This window comes from Lipotes vexillifer, unplaced genomic scaffold (assembly GCF_000442215.2).
Source record: "Lipotes vexillifer unplaced genomic scaffold, Lipotes_vexillifer_v1.1 scaffold320, whole genome shotgun sequence".
Taxonomy (NCBI): domain Eukaryota; kingdom Metazoa; phylum Chordata; class Mammalia; order Artiodactyla; family Lipotidae; genus Lipotes; species Lipotes vexillifer.
In genome coordinates this window covers 733,157-749,998 of record NW_006785524.1, presented here as the reverse complement: position 1 = coordinate 749,998, position 16,842 = coordinate 733,157, and the positions used below count along the sequence as shown (strand labels likewise).

At 37.1% G+C, this 16,842-nt stretch overlaps 1 protein-coding gene across 1 annotated transcript in view; it reads left to right on the top strand.

Moving 5' to 3' along the window:
- Positions 1-16,842, top strand: part of CA10 (carbonic anhydrase 10 (inactive)) — a 612,895-nt gene that overhangs the window by 218,224 nt on the left and 377,829 nt on the right. The window contains exon 4 of the mRNA XM_007457616.1: positions 14,575-14,717. Coding sequence (XP_007457678.1) covers positions 14,575-14,717 — 143 coding nt within the window. The remainder of the gene's footprint in view (positions 1-14,574; positions 14,718-16,842) is intronic.

The window sequence follows — 16,842 nt, the reverse complement described above, 5'->3', positions numbered from 1 at the left end:
CCAGGGATGCAAGGATTCTTCAGTATATGTAAATCAATCTATGGGATACACCACATTAAAAAACTGAAGAATAAAAACCATATGATCATCAATAGTTGCAGAAAAAGGTTTTGACAAAATTAACACCCATATATGATAAAAACTCTCAAGGAATTGGGCACACAGGGAAACTACCTCAACATAATAAAGGCCATGTACCACAAACCCACAGCAAAAATCATTTTCAATGGTGAAAAACTGAAAGCATTTCCTTTAAGATCAGGAACAAGACAAGGATGTCCACTCTTGCCACTTTTATTCAACAATGTTTTGGAAGTTCTAGCCACAGCCATCAGAGAAGAAAAAGAAATAAAAGGAATCCAAATTGGAAAAGAAGAAGTAAAACTTTCACTGTTTGCAGATGACATGATACTATACATAGAAAATCCTAAAGATGCTCTCAGAAAACTACTAGAGCTCATCAATGAATTTGGTAAAGTTGCAGGATAGAAAATTAATACACACAGATCTCTTGTATTCCTATACACTGAAAACAAAAGAGCAGAAAGATAAATTAAAGACAATCCATTTTACCATTGCATCAAAAAGAATAAAATACTTAAGTATAAACCTATCTAAAGAGGTAAAAAATCTGTATGCAGAAAACTATAAGATACTGATGAAAGACCTCAAAGACAATACAAAAAGATGGATAAATATACCGTGTTCTTAGATTGGAAGAATCAACATTGTCAAAATGAATATACTACCCAAAGCAATTTACAGATACAACGCAATCCCTATCAAATTACCAGTGGCATTTATCACTGAAATAGACAAAAAAACTTAAAATTTGTATGGAAACACAAAAGACCCTGAATAGCCAAAGCATCCTGAGAAAGAAAAACAAACTTGGAGGAATCAGGCTCCCTGACTTCAGACTATACTACAAAGTTAGAGTCATCAAAACAGTTTGGCACTGGCACAAAACCAGAAATATAGATCAATGGAACAGGATAGGAAGTCCAGAGGTAAACCCATGCACTATGGTCAATTAAACTATGACAAAGGAGGCAAGACTATACAATGGAGAAAAGATAGTCTCTTCAACAAATGGTACTGGGAAAACTGGACAGCTACATGTAAAAGATAAAATTAGAACATTCCATAACATCATACACAAAAATAAACTCAAAATGGATTAAAGACCTAAAAATAAGGGCAGATACTATAAAACTCTTAGAGGAAAACATATGTAGAGCACTCTCTGACATAAATTGCAGCAATATCTGTTTTGATCCACCTCCTTGAGTAATGGAAATAAAAACAAAAATAAAAAAAGGGACTTAATTAAACTTAAAAGCTATGCACAACAAAGGAACATTTAGACAAAACAAAAAGACAACCCACAGAATGGGAGAAAATATTTGCTAATGAAGCGACCAACAAGGGATTAATCCCCTAAATATACAAACAGCTCTTGCAGCTCTATATCAAAACACAAACCCAATCAAAAAATGGGCAGAAGACCTAAATAGACATTTCTCCAAAGAAGATATTGAGATGGCCAAGAGGCACATGAAAAGATGCTCAATATCACTATTATTATTAGAGAAATGCAAATCAAAACTACAATGAGGTATCACCTCACACTAGTCAGAATGGCCATTATCAAAAAATCTACAAACAATGCTGGAGAGGGTGCAGAGAAAAGGGAACCTTCCTATACCATTGGTGGGAATGTAAGTTGGTACAACCATTATAGAGAGCAGTATTGAGGCTCCTTAAAAAACTAAATATAGAACTACCATATGATCCAGCAATCCCACTCTTGGGTATATATCCAGAGAAAACCATAGTTGGAAAGATAAATGCACCTCAATGTTCATTGCAGCACTATTTAAAATAGCCAAAACATGGAAGCAACCTTAATGTCCATTGCCAGAGGAATGGATAAAGAAGGTGTGGTACATATATACAGTGGAATATTATTCAACCATAAAAAAGAATGAAATAATGTCATTTGCAGCAACATGGATAGACGTAGAGATTGTCATACTGAGTGAAGTAAGTCAGACATAGAAAGACAAACATCATATGATACCACTTATATGTAGAATCTAAAAAAAAATGGTGCAAGTTAACTTGCTTATGAAAGAGAAATAGTCACAGTTGTAGAAAACAAACTTATGGTTAAAAGGAGGGAAAGTGAGGGAGAGATAAACTGGGAGATTGGGATTTCCATACCCTAACATGTACACTAACCCTAAACCGTTGTCGTACCCTAAACTGTATCTGAAACTGTACCCGTTCCCTAACCCTAACCCTAACCCTACCCCAACCCTAACCCTTACCCGATACCTTATCCTAACCCATACCCTAATCCTAACCTGTACACTAACACTAACCCTTACCCTAACACGTACGTTAAACCTAAACCGTTGTCGTACCCTAACCTGTACCCTAAACCATACCCCTTCCCTAACCCTAACCCTAACGCTAACCCTTACCCGATGCCTTACCCTAACCCATACCCTAATCCTAACCCGTACACTAACACTAACCCTTACCCTAACACGTATACTAACCCTAAAACGTTGTTGTACCCTAACCTGTACCCTAAACCCTACCCATATAAAATAGATAACTAATAAGGACCTCTAGTCAATACTGTGTAGTGACCTATATGAGAAAAGAATCTAAAAAAGAATGGATATACATATATGTATAACTGATCCACTTTCCTGTACACCTGAATTAAAACATTGTAAATCAACTGTACTCTAATAAAATTATTTTTTAAAGTTCCTTAGAGAGATTTCACCTTGAACAATCACTTCATGAATTATCTTTTATAGGCCTAGGCCCTGTAATCAGGTGTTGTGCTATGTGCAAGTTTCTGATCTTGAGGTGCTTGCTTCTATTTAGAAAATGATATTAATGAATTCGCAAAACATTGAACAATATAACCATGTGTAACTAAATATGAAATTATGTGGCATCTCACCAACTTCTCTAGAAATCCAGAGTGATGACTTAACCAGTAAAGGATGATTTATGGAGGGATTGGGATTTAAATTAGGAATTGTAGGATGTATAGGATTTGATAGTGGAAGGTCAAGAGAGAAAAGAAGATAAATGTGGAATCTAAAAATTTAAATTCATAGAACTCGGGAGTAGAACAGTGGTTGCCAGGATCTGAAGAGTGGGAACATGTAAGTCAAAGAGCACACACATACACTTATAAGGTGAATAGATTCTGGGATCTAATATACAGCATGGTGATTATAGTTAACAATTCTGTATTGTACACTTTAAATTTGCTAAGAAAATGGGTCTTAAGCGTTCTCACCTCAAAAAGAAAAGGTAACTATGTGGATGTGTTAATTAACTTGGTTGTGGTAATCATTTTACAATGTATATGTATATCAAACCATCACACTGTACACCTTAAAAAAATCATGTTGTACAACCTAAATGTATACAATTTTTATTTGTCAATTATACCTCAGTGAAGCACAGGTGAAAAGAGCCCAGAAGTAGGAATGAGCACACTGCATTTTTGAGGGTTTGGAAATGAAACAGAATGATGTGCATCCATTCATTCCACAAACTGTATTGAAGAACTGTAATATGACAAGCACCGGGGAGAAAATAAGACGCAAAGCAGACAGCATAGTCCAGTTTCTTCTCATCCATCCATCCATTTAATTATCTACACATTTGATTAGTAGTTTTTGAGTTGTTTAGTGTGCCAAGGATTGGAATGGGAACTGAGGGTGTAATGATGGCATTGAATCAGAGCTCTAGGGCTACAAGACAACACAGATCTTGAGTAAACTAATCCTGACCCTTGCTGTGCACTAAATTCTGTTGTGAACCAGAGATGTAGCCTATTTTCCAGTCATGGTTCTTCTGTGTCTGCTCAGTTCTCATATCATTTGTAATGTGGAACTTACCCTGGAGTTGGGGAATTTAAGGAATTGTTGCAAAAACTAAAGTACATGGCATTGGGAACTGGATTAGGCTAGTGGTACCTTGGTTGGACAAAAATCATTTGAAAGCAAAGAATTCACCCAGATTTGATCTTTGATAAGATTTTGGGGATGATAGAGAGCTATAGTTAGTGAGATGCCTGCATGTTTTATTGCTTGCTAATAGGAAGCATGTTGATGCCAAAGTCAAATAGGAAAATTAAGAAGAGAAGTTAAATGTGTTGGTAGAAGTCACTATGTCAAAGAAGCTAAATCTAGCATCTCAACAGAAAATACATGCAGGCTTATTGGACAATCCATCCCAGTACAGAATTGGGAAAGGACCAACAAATCATTTGTGTGTTTTTGTTCCCTGTTTAGTGACCAATTTTATTGTGTTTGGATCCCAAGACTCAGGGACAGCACAAAGATTATTTTTCCTGATGTAGTATGAAAATAACTGAGCCCTTATTTTTGCAAATGGTAAAGAAAATGCCTTAAATACATGCCCAAATCAAGACAGACTGGAACGGCTGGAGATTTCTGTAGGATTACTCAAATGTGAACACTCAGAAGTTGTAAAAGGCAACTGATCTCCACATACATCTGGGCGAGAGGGCTTTCATTATTTGCCTACTTTTGAAATTTGTATAATGGTAATTTTGTGCACACATATAGAGAGAGTGAGAATTAGAGGGAGACAAAGAGAGGGAGATGTTTACATACTCAAACAGATATGGATAAGGGACACTGTATTTCAAGATATCCACATGTTTTGCAGGATTTTAAAAGTGTTTCACCAGATGTTTGAATTTGTAGGGAATTGTTGTCTAATAGCCTGTTGGTGAATTTTTCAGAATTTAACACAGTTAAATTCCTAGGGTCACTAAACCTAGCAAGTTTCCCTGGAGCATGTATAGTCCTTTAGAGGTAGCAGGGAACGAGAGCAGGCTTTTTGATCAGGAAGCCTGATCTTATAAAAGACCTTAAATGGTAACTATACTCAAAACAATATGGCACTGACACAGGAATATAAATATAGGTTGAATAATCCAGAAAGACTGGAAGCAAATCTAATGTATATGGAAACTTAATATGTGATAAAAGTAACACTCAATTGGTCACAAAAGGTGGTTTGTTTAATAAATAATAATGGCATTATTCAGTTTATATCTAGGAAAATCTTAGACCCCAGATTGTGGTCTAAGTATATACAAATTAATCTCTGATAGATTTTAAAAATAAAATTGTAAAAACTATAACAGTAAAAATATATATTTTTTAATATTTAGGAAAATACTTACAAACACTCTAGTTGGATATGCAATATTAAATAATAGATAAAACAGAGAATCCTTATGTACAAAAAGATCGATAAATCCGACCATATAAAATCCCTAGATAACCAAATACCAAAAATGAATTTAAAAGCTAGATAATAGGCTAGGAGAAAATGTTTATAGCATGTGACAAGGGCTACTATTTCTAGAATTCAAATGATAGGTAAAACTCATTTGAAAAACACAAATAACCCAGAGAAAAATACATGAAGAATAGGATCAGAAGAGAAATGCAAATAGCTAATGAGCATATGAGAAGATACTCAACCATGGCAGTAGTTAAGAAATGCAAATTAAATCAGTGAAATCCCATGTTTCCTATTAGATTGCCATAAGTAAATAAACAAACAAATAAATAACATTCAGTGCTATGGAGATTATGGGGAAGTGGACATACCACACATAGCTGATAGGAACATAAATATTTATAGACACTGCCAGTATCTTTTAAAGTAATCTGGCAGCATCTATTAAAATAAAGCATGTACATACCTTGACTAAACAATACTACTAGTACGAAAAGTATATGTTTGAGGCTATTTATTGAAACATTGATTTTCTTGGTAAAGTAAGATGGAAACAATCTTAATGTCTTTCATTTAGGAAATGGTTTAGAAAAGTAAGGTGAATTCAAACTACAGAAGCTCTGTAGCCTTTCACATGAATGAGTAGCTCTATGAAGGACTGACATAGAGGACATTCATAGTATATTGTTACTTGAAACAAAAATTATTTTTATAAATAGAACTTCTCTATGTGTATAGGTAATTGAATGTGTTTGTATGAGCATAGTGAAAGATGTTGAATGATGCCCAATAAAGTATTCACACCAGTTACCTCAGGGATGTCATTGGAAGGAAGGAGGGTGAGATGATTACCTTTTGCTTTATACGCCTCTGTATTGTTTCATGTTACCACACATGCATTACTTTGCTTCCTTTGTCTGTCTTGTTATTTCTTTGTTTTAGAGAAAAGAACTGATTTCAAATTCTAGTCCCTCTACTTACTGGCCAAGTGACCTTGGAAAGTCATATAACTTCTTTAAGTCTTATTTTTCTCATCTACAAAGTAACAGTTAATATTATCTCACAGAATTGTGGGGAGGATTAAGCAAGATAAGATATGTCAAGTTCCTAGCACAGAGATTATGGTGACTGATCAGCAAAAGAAAACTCCCTCTTCCTTCATTTCACTTTACCCTCTGTTGATGTGCTTGCAGGGATGCAAGCCAGTTAGCATATTAGAACCAATCTCAAACAGGAGGATGAAGCTGCTATATAAACTAATAATCCACCAACTTCCAAAAGCTAAATTAAAATTATTTTCTTTGTAGATAAAACCATCCTGGATGACCCATATCACTGCTAACTCCCTCCATTCATCCAGACGTTGAGAGTTATAGATCCAAGAAATAATTTCACATGGTTCATTAAAAGTATGAAATTGAGAGACCAATCCTATGACTTAGACTGCTCCCTGCTCTGAATTCAGGTTGGGTTGTGTGGGCATCTGAAACCTTCCTCTCTTCCGCATTGCTGCTTGGAACCTTTACCCTTTTCATCTCTGGAATGTTATGATGGTGGGATCACGGAGCTGGTGGCCACACCATTCCCCAACATCCCATCACGGTACACCTTCTCCAACATTCATTGAATACTTGTTACAGAAATGACACTATGCTAGACCTTTTATAAGCATATTCTCACTTATCTTCCCAACAACTCTGTGAAGTATCATCTTCATTTTACAGATGGAGAAACTAAGGCTATAGAAGTTTAACTCCCGGCTCAAGGTTGCATGGTAAGGATATGGTAACTCATGGTCTTTCTCCTATGTAATACAAACTCTCCAAGTTGAGGAATTCAGAAGATCCAGTGGCTTAAAATGTTCCTGCATAAAAGTTATTCAAATTCCAGCAATAATTTTTCTCAGTTTCTAGTAAAATTTTAGTCTTTTAACTAGTTATAAGACTTGTATGGCTTGTAGTTTCTATTCATACTTTCAGGATGAATTCAAACATCTCCTCTGCTAGGAAGGCTGATGCCATCACTTGAGGAAAGGGTCAGGGTCAATTTACTCCCCTGTCTCCATTTAGACTTTAATATTCACACACCTTAATTATAACTCATGTTTTATTATAGCATGATTTGTTAGCTTGCCTGTCTTCCCACAATTAGAGGTCTTCATTAGAGTGGGAGCATTTTTAAAAATCTGGCTCATAGGAGATATTCCATTAATTTTTTAGGTGAATGCACAAATTAATGATTATGTATTAAGTAGGATATTTCCAACCTTTTAGAGATTCCCAAGTGAGAGAATGGGACGCTCTAGTTAGAAGCCCTCCATGTAATATGAATCAGAGTCCCAACAATGGAAGAGGAATTGCAGCAAAGGAGTTATTCAAAGACAGTTTCCCCTATGATATAAATTTGAAATCAGAGAGGGCCCAAAAATCCTGCAGCAGTGAGTATTTCAAACATGCTCATTAATAATGGCTCAAAGTGGAGATTTATTAGAGTTGAGAATAGGGAAAAGGACAGTAAATCAGCTCTGGTGAGGAAAAGAGCAAGGAAAAGATATGAGTTCTTATTTTAAATGTATTCATATGCTTTATAACCCTACAGTAGAGATGGCTATATTGAAGTAGAAGCCTTTATTTGTAAGGATTGAATTCACTGAAAATATGTTTTATGCCAGTATTCATTTTCCCAACTTGCAATTGCTTTCCTTTGGCCAAAAAGTTGGGAACTTAGTTTATTGCTTGAAAGCTAGAAAAGATTGCCTTAGCTGAACCTCTTCATGAAAATATTCCTTGCTTCAAATGATTACTTGTAATGCACTAGTTGCATCATAGGAAAATGCTATTTTATTGGAACATATGTTGAAAAGAATAGTTTTTAAAACATTCAATTAGTTGTGCCTTTGAGATAGAATTTAAACAAACCCAAAGCAGTAGGATTAAATTCTCATAAAAACCCAACTGTTAGGGGCTTGCCTGGTGGCGCAGTGGTTGGGAGTCTGCCTGCCGATGCAGAAGACACGGGTTCGTGCCCTGGTCTGGGAAGATCCCACGTGCCACGGAGCGGCTGGGCCCGTGAGCCATGGCTGCTGAGCCTGCGCGTCCGGAGCCTGTGCTCCGCAATGGGAGAGGCCACAGCGGTGGGAGGCCCGCGTACCACAAAAAAAAAAAAAAACAAAAACAAAAAACCCAACTGTTGCTTAGAAACCAATTCTTTTCCTACTCAAACTACACCAGAGGTAATCAAGCTCACTTTTGGCTGTATTCCAACCAGGGCTTTTAGTTCATAAATCAGACCATGGTACTCCCTTGCCCCAAATTCTCAGTTGCTTTCTAATACGTTAGAGTAAAATGCAAGTTCCTGTCCCTGGTCTAACTGGCCAACCTGGCCAACCTTGTGACGAAAGAAACAGAAGAACAGCTTCAGGGCTAACAGCACATTTTGGCTTCTGTAAGAAACTTGCTTTGCTTACTTGCTTGGGGCAGGAAGAACCGGGTTCCTGATTGGCTGATTCAAAATTAAACAGCTCCCTCCCTTCCTGGGAACTTCCCACCCTGTGAAGGGTATAAAAGCCTCGCCCGGCTGTTAGTCGGGGTCTCACTCACTTCTCTCCGAGTGGGACCCTGTCCAGACAGTTTGTGAAGCTTCTATACTTGTACTTGTATAAATCCTTTGCTAATCTTTCTGCTTGGTGTTGGTGATTCTCGGGTGTCCTTGGTTGGGACAAGGGTCGCATTTACCGGGGAACTTGACTCCAGGCATGTGGGTCCCGGACCGTAACAACCTCATTTCATCTCACTTTTCTTCTCATCTGGCTCATCTAGTTCAGGTTAACTTTCTTCCTCTCCACTCCTTAAACACATCAGGCTCTTCTCTGCCACGACCTGCTCCTCTCCTCTTCTTTGGACACCCTCTCCCCTGCCACTCTTCAGAAGCAACTCCTCTCAGTCATTCCAGGGTTTGTTAGATGTCACCTCCAGAGGAATTATTCCTGGCCATTCTACATAGGTTATCTCCCCAATCCATACTATATTCTATAGTTCATTACTGTTTTAATTGTTTCTACAGCATACTTGCAAATAGTTCTAATTACATAGATATGCATATATAAACTTGGAGATAAACACTATCCCCCATATTCCCTACTAGACTGCAAGATCTATGAGAGCAGGAACCATATCTGTTTTATTCATTACTGACTACCCAGAACTGATGGCAGTGCCTGGCACATAGAGTAAGTCCTCAGTAAATATTTGCTGCATGAATTCACAATGTCAAGCCTAATGTCTGACACATAATAGGCTGTCAGTAAACACTTTTTGAGTTTGTATTGTCTCCATAGGATTTAGTAAGTCAATAAATTGCATAAATTAATTCCAAGTGTCAAACTCCTTGCCATAACAGCATGGTCTCTGCAAATTCTGCTGAGACGACAAATAACAATTCAGGACAAATGAACAAGGAGGATGTCTAAAAGCTCAGACTGACTTTGGAGCATTTTCTATAGGATACAAATGTCATCGAGACAAATTTTAACTCAGTATCAAACTTGATACCTCTAGTTCATTGCTCTCTCAAACTATTTCTTATTTTAGTAGGAGCTTTTTTGGTTTTGTCTGAGGGTTACCATGTGTTAATAAGCTAAACTTGAGCTTTTTGTTTCACTGGGTTTTGAATAAGCAACTGATAGGTTTTGACTTTTCCAAGACTCATGTTTTACATAGCTGAAATCAGTCATTGAGCATTTTCATAGCTCACTGGACCCAGAGCCAAGAAACCATTGGGTTTTGTAGTTTATAGTGACAATGACAGCATTGCCACAGGGAAATGTTTTGGCAAGATAACACATAGCTGTGATGCAGCAGTTAAGTTCCATTGTTTAGGCTCTGTGAAAATTAATTTGCAAAAATATCCAAGTCAGGTGTCTATTTTAGGTTATATGTAAATTAAAAGATTGTGTGAAAAGGATTCTAGAGATGGTGCCATTCAAACATTTCAGACCAGTTGTTTACTAATTAGAGTAATTCTCACTCAAGTTTACTTTTTCACATTTTTTCTCAACAATAAGTTGTATCACTCAAGCTAGAAAAAGACACCGCATTAGCTAGTAAACCATAATAACTGATGCTTTAAAAAAAAATGACAGAAAATTTAAAAATTTGATTTATTGGGACAAGCATGGGAATTAAGAAAAAAATAATTCAGCAATGATTCTCTAAATTTGGAAATAGAAGCAGTGCCATAGCATTCTACAAATTCACTTCTGTTCCCAGGGGTGACATGGGGAGTTTATAAACCTGAAGGATCAAAAATATGGAGCATAGTTACATATTAGAATCGTGGGGATAACAGAGTTCTGCACAAATCCAGAGGGAGAGTTTCTTACTCTAAATCTTGAAACCTTAGTTCATTTGTCCAGCCTTGCTCTGAAGGTAAAGTCTACTGGCTCACTCCCATGCTCTAATAAGTATGGGAACTCCATGCTTCTGTTTCCACAGCCTTCCTCCTATAGCATTTCCCTAGAACCTAGATTACATGACATTTGTAGACCTATTCCTGGTCCCTTTTGGCACCTAATGTCCATGGACTAGCTTTGACACCTTAATTATTGTCCCAACACATAACAATGATTCTAAGAGCATTGACTTCTTTCATCTGGACTAGAACCTTGCCTAGTCCAGCTCTTCATGAGCAGTCATCCCCATTAGCTCTCCTTGAGGCTCTGCAGAGGAGACACAAACACATCTTATCTTGCCTGAATTGAAGCCTTGTTTCTACCCAGCTATAGTTGAATGGCTTTTTAAAAATCCTAACTTTATTTGAGATGATTGATATTTAAAGCAGTTTGATTTAAACCTTTGCACTTGAAATTTATTTTAACTGGAGACTAAGCATTAATGTTACTCTTGATTTACCAAAAGAGAAATGGTAGCAAAAGTCTTCCATGGCCATAACAACAATTTAACTCTGAAACTCTGACTCTAATAACCTGCTCATGTATGAAGCCTGCTGGGGTGGAAGGGATTTAGAGCACTGTGAGTCTTGAGACCTGGGTACCAGTCCTTACTCTGTCCTTCCCTGCCTCTCCCTGGGTGTGTGGCCTTGGGTTGAGGACTTTATCTGCCTTTATGGCCTTAATTTTGTTTATTCATTTAGATTAGATGACCACTAAGGTAGCTTCTATTTCTGAAAGACTATTAATTTATGGCTGATTTAAAATGAGCAATTCAGTGATGAATAAACTTTGATACCTCTTCAAGAGTGGAGCTAATGAGGGTCACAGATTCGCAAGGAAGAGTGTTTCTCAGTTATTCCTCAGTTATCTATGCAGGTGGTTAGAAACAGACACACAGGCCTCGATAGTGAAGTGGGTATATAAAACCCTGAAACTATTTGTCATATAGAATGCCATGTCCAATAAAAGCAAATCAGACGTTCACATAACATTTTTGCTGTTTGTGTTTTTATGGGGGTAGTTTTGGGGTGTGAAGTTTATTTGTAAAGCACAGAAGCATCTGCCCATCCATGTTGCCATATAATAGCAGTCTGGCAATTCATTTATAGGATTTGATTATTTTTGTTAATAATTTTCATGGGAGTATATGAAATGCAATATGTATCATCTCTTACTATGTTTATTATGAATCTGCCTTCCAGGGAAGGTCCCCCAGGACATCATAGATGGCCTGATTGTCAAAGAGGTTCTTGTCTCACAGGATTTTAAAGATAAAGGGGGCTGTATTAGTTTCCTCTTGTGGCTGTGACAAATAATAACAAGTTAGTGACTTAAAACAACACAAATTTATTATCTTAGAGTTCTGGAGGTGAGAAGTCTGAAATGAGTCTCATAGGGTTAAGATCAGTGTCAGCAGGCTGGTGTTCCTTTTGGAGGCTCTAGGGGAAGAATCTGTTGCTTTGCCTATTCCAGGTTGTAGAGGCCACCTGTATTCTTTAGCTCATGTCCCCTTCCTCCATCTTCAAAGCCAGCATCTTCTGTCCTCTCTGACCTCTCTTTCCATCCTTAAACTTTTTCTCTATGTCTGTGATCCTTCTACACCTCTCTCATGAAAAAACAAAAACAAAAGCAAAAACAAAAAAACATTGTAATTATGTTGGGCCCAGATAATCCAGGATAATCTACTCATCTCAAGATCCTTAATTTAGTAATTTCTGTCCAGTACATTTTACAATGTAAGGTAACACATTCACAGGTTCTGGGGTTAGGATGTGGACATCTTTGGAGGGGGCCATTATTCAGCCTAAAACAGAGGCCATAGAGACAAACCAAGGCCCAAGAAATAAATGGCTATCTAAGGGCACACAGCTAATTTGTGGCAGTGCCATGACTGTATCCCTGGCATCCTCACATCTGCCATGTTTATGTGCATCCCTGAAAATCACAGGTAAGAACATGCACTGATGGAGGCTTTATTTTTATAATAAACTTGAAATGATTGAAGAATAAGTATAAAATTAAGTCAGTGATTTTGAAAGAGCATTTTATAGATGATAGAAGTTTATGTTTTTTAAATACATTTTTAATGTAAGAGCTTCCTTAAATATTGTAATTTTGCTAGGCCATGGTACCTTCTAAAGATAAAGTGTCTTGCAGAGATAAAATAGATTAAATAATGATGGGAAATGAAAGTGCCAAGGAAACACCTGTACATATTCTTCTGTCTACTTCCCCTTCCCCTCCTCCTCCTTCTCTTTCTCTCTCTGTAACCCTGGCCATTGCTGCCATTTTGAAAATCTGTTATAGCTGGAAAGTCAATTCAAACTTTTTAATTAAAGGGGGAGGATCTACCAGAGGCTTATTGCCAAAGGGTTAAACCAAATTAAGTTATGTGCCATATTTCACAATGAAGCCCACCTTATTTTGGTGTTGAAATATTCTTCTAAGACTCTAAGGAACTTGTTTTTATCACTTCTGCCCAATAATTTCCTATAACAATTAAAAGGGTTATAGAATTTTGAACTTAGATGGGACTAGACATACCAGCCAGCCCAAAACTTCTCTCTTTCATAGTATCTTTGGCAGGTATTTGCCATACACCTCTCTTGCTTCAGTTTTCTCCATCCATGACATGGGAAGGAATAATGGCTGCTGTAAATTAAAGGTTGTATTAAATTTGAGTTCCTGACAGGACACGTACATTTGAGAGGGTTGTGACTTTATTGTTAGGCTCATCTTCTGTAGGAATCACTCCCTGTTTCCACTTCCACTGATGCAGGCTTTGGTGCCCCTCATCTAGAGTTTCATATACACTTGACTTAACCTCATACTGTACCGCCCCCCCCCCAGTGTGGTAATTGTTCTTACATGCATCTGCCTTCTTCAAAATTCAACATAACCCAGTGCTGGACATGCAATAGGAGCTCACTGGACTGCTGATGGGTGCTGTGGATGGATGATTGAATAATGATCATACAATCTCAGAGGCATATAAAGGACACATGGATCTAAAGCCTCAATAAAGATACTGAGGGGGCAGGAAAATGTTGAAGATATAGTCGCTGATCTTCACTGATGTAAAATTAGTAGGTTGGCTACCCCACTTCTCTGCTAATTTTTTTAAACAGAAGAAAATAGGACTGGGAATTGTCCAGAAATTTATTTTAATAGATTCTTTAATGTGACACTGAAAATGAGTGGATGATTTTCCTTCGGATATTTGCACTCTGCACTCAATGCCATCTTTTTCTGCTTATCAATGAACACATTCTTCAGCTGATGGTACATTAAGTCAACTTGCCAAGCTCCTGTCTGGCATTGATTGGGGGTCATAAAATAATTCACTCCCTCAGCAGAATAAGTACTTTATATATGTTGAATTCTACTTCTTTGAAAAGCTTATAAAACTTTCTATCTAGAACAAGGTTGATTCCCATAACATTCCTGCCAAACAGAAAAGCAGAGCATCAACTCAGGAGTTGCTATATATTTAGTGTACCTCAATATGAAAAGATGATGTGGCTGGACTATGCCATCTTCTTATTAAGTCATTAGTTCTAGCTATACCCATCAAAGAGGCCACAGAGTCAATGGGTCAAAGATAACAAAATCTGATCTTAAGACTTCATGAAGGTAAGAGTTAGAGAAATTGAAAAGATTCAGGCCAGGAAACTGCCATAATGACACCCAAGGATCTCTATGTGTGGGGAACATTGGATGGCTCTCTTTGATTTTATGACTTTTGTGCCATAGCTCTTTTTACATTGTTTCCCCAGCCTGATTCTAAAATTTCTTTCTGTTTCTAGTTCCTTCTTTCTGGGGATTGGTGAACTCAGCTTGGAATCTTTGCTCTGTGGGGAAACGGCAGTCTCCAGTCAATATAGAGACTAGTCACATGATCTTCGACCCCTTTCTGACGCCCCTTCGCATCAACACTGGGGGCAAGAAGGTAAGCAGCCATGTTGCTTCCATCGTGAAGTTGGGTACAGGGGGAGATGTTGATTCTGAAAACCAGCCTTTCAGTCCTTGATCTCTGTGATGAGTTTGTCTTTCCACCCAGGAGTTATATCACAGACCTGAAGCCTATTGCCAGCAAATATAATTATGTGTAAATCGTGCTTTTTTTTCTCTACCTAGTCAAACCCTCATGCTTCTAATTACTTCTTTGTATTCCCTGGATGTTGCCTGAAGTCTTATCCCTTGGTAGCTCATGAAAGAAAGTCAGAAAACAATATTGACTCCCCTGCATATCATGCTGGGAAAATTCTTCCTCTCAGAAACCTCTTTACTGGGGCTTCTTTTAACCTCAACAAAGTGAAGAAAAAAAATTAACAAAAGTAAACTCAGACATTTATCATCCTGGAAGGAAAAACAAACAAAAATCACATTAGATGATTTATAAGAAAATAAATAATTAATTTTACTATGGCTTGCTGGCTAAGAATCATAGCTCCTGCACAGAAATGTTGAACTATGCTTCCCGATTCTCACATCAACATCCCTTCTACCCTCTCCTTCCCCCATAATGAGCTCCTCCTTAATTTGTGGAAGAGCATAATGTCCATGGGGTTTCCTCATCACTGGAATCTAGCGTTTTTTTTTGTTTGTTTTTTGTTTTTTTTATCTATATTTAGCTACCCTTACTGTTGAGTAGATTGTTGAAGGTGGAAAAAACACACACAGAAAATTGTGTTTGACCGTGATTTAGCTGTTGTGAACTCAAGAGGAATGGAAAATCATTTGTGTGCAAGAAACTGGGGTTAAAATTTGGATAACTTTCACTACTGCTAGTGGCTGATTATCCAGGGGTTGGGCTCCTTGGGCTCTGCTTTCTACTCCCCTTATGCAATCTGTTCACCTTAATTACCACAAGTTTGTAAGTAATCATTTCGCCTTCATATATATTGTATTTTTTTCTTATCACATAATTTTCCCACACACACTGAAAAATCGAATGACCCATCAAAATATTGTTAGTGAGTTTGACTTAGGTCACAAGGCAAGTTTTAAAGGATCTTGCATGTGATTGAGACTATTTAGCTAAGTAGTGTTTGTGTGCTGTTTTAAATATGACTTAGGAAGCACTTTTGTAAAAAGGTCCTATGTAAGTTCATGACGTTTATTGTTCTGATCGTATAGAAAACTAACCTACTCTAATTATTGTTCCAATTGCAGTTTTATTTTACAAAACCTAAAAGGAACTTGACTTGGCTTCTACATATACCTCTCTTTAAAAAGTTGAATCATTCAAATCAAGTCATGAGCATGTATAGGTTCACTGACCAGTATATAAAAAGGGCAAATTGCAATTTTGAGTATGCAATCACTCTTTCTTTCTTGGAGAGTGTGATGGAGGACATAGCTGTATTCTAGGCAAACTGAGAAATGAAAAAAAGTAAACACACACAAAGCAGAAGGAAGGCTGGTACCTGAATTCCAGAAATTACCTGAAAGATGGCCAGCAAGGCTGAAGCACAGAGACCTAAGAGGGGTTGATGAGGAGATAAGGATGGAAGAAGAAGGCAGAGGCGAGATCCTGAGGCCATATTAATGAACTGGATTTTTTCGTAAGAGTATGACAAGGATTTAAAGCATTATTAGGTAAAAAGTACATAGGGAGTGGGATGGAAAAGGTAGCAAGCTGACACAAACAGTGAATATACAAGTTTCATTTTCCATCAGACCATCTTAGAGGAAAATCTTGATGTGAAAGAAATAAAAAAAACTAATTCCGGAAAGCTTCTCTCTAAAATTTATTGGGAAAGAAGAGAATGAGAGATAGCTGGAGTTAAAAATCATTCATAAGTTATGTTATATTTTGGTGTTTTTTTTGTTGTTATGTGATTTTAAAGTATATTTTCAATTTAGTAAAGTATACCTGGTCCAAATCAATTTTCAAATGCTTTGGAGTTTGGAATTTTGGAAACATTTACTTTTGATGGTGTAAATATTTATATCTGGCATGCTTTGTGTTGTAAGCTGTTTGAAGAGCTGAGAACCATTTGATTATTTCCTTTGCATTTGTGAAAGGTGGAAAATATAAAATATAGATGGTAGTTGGATAAACTTACTGG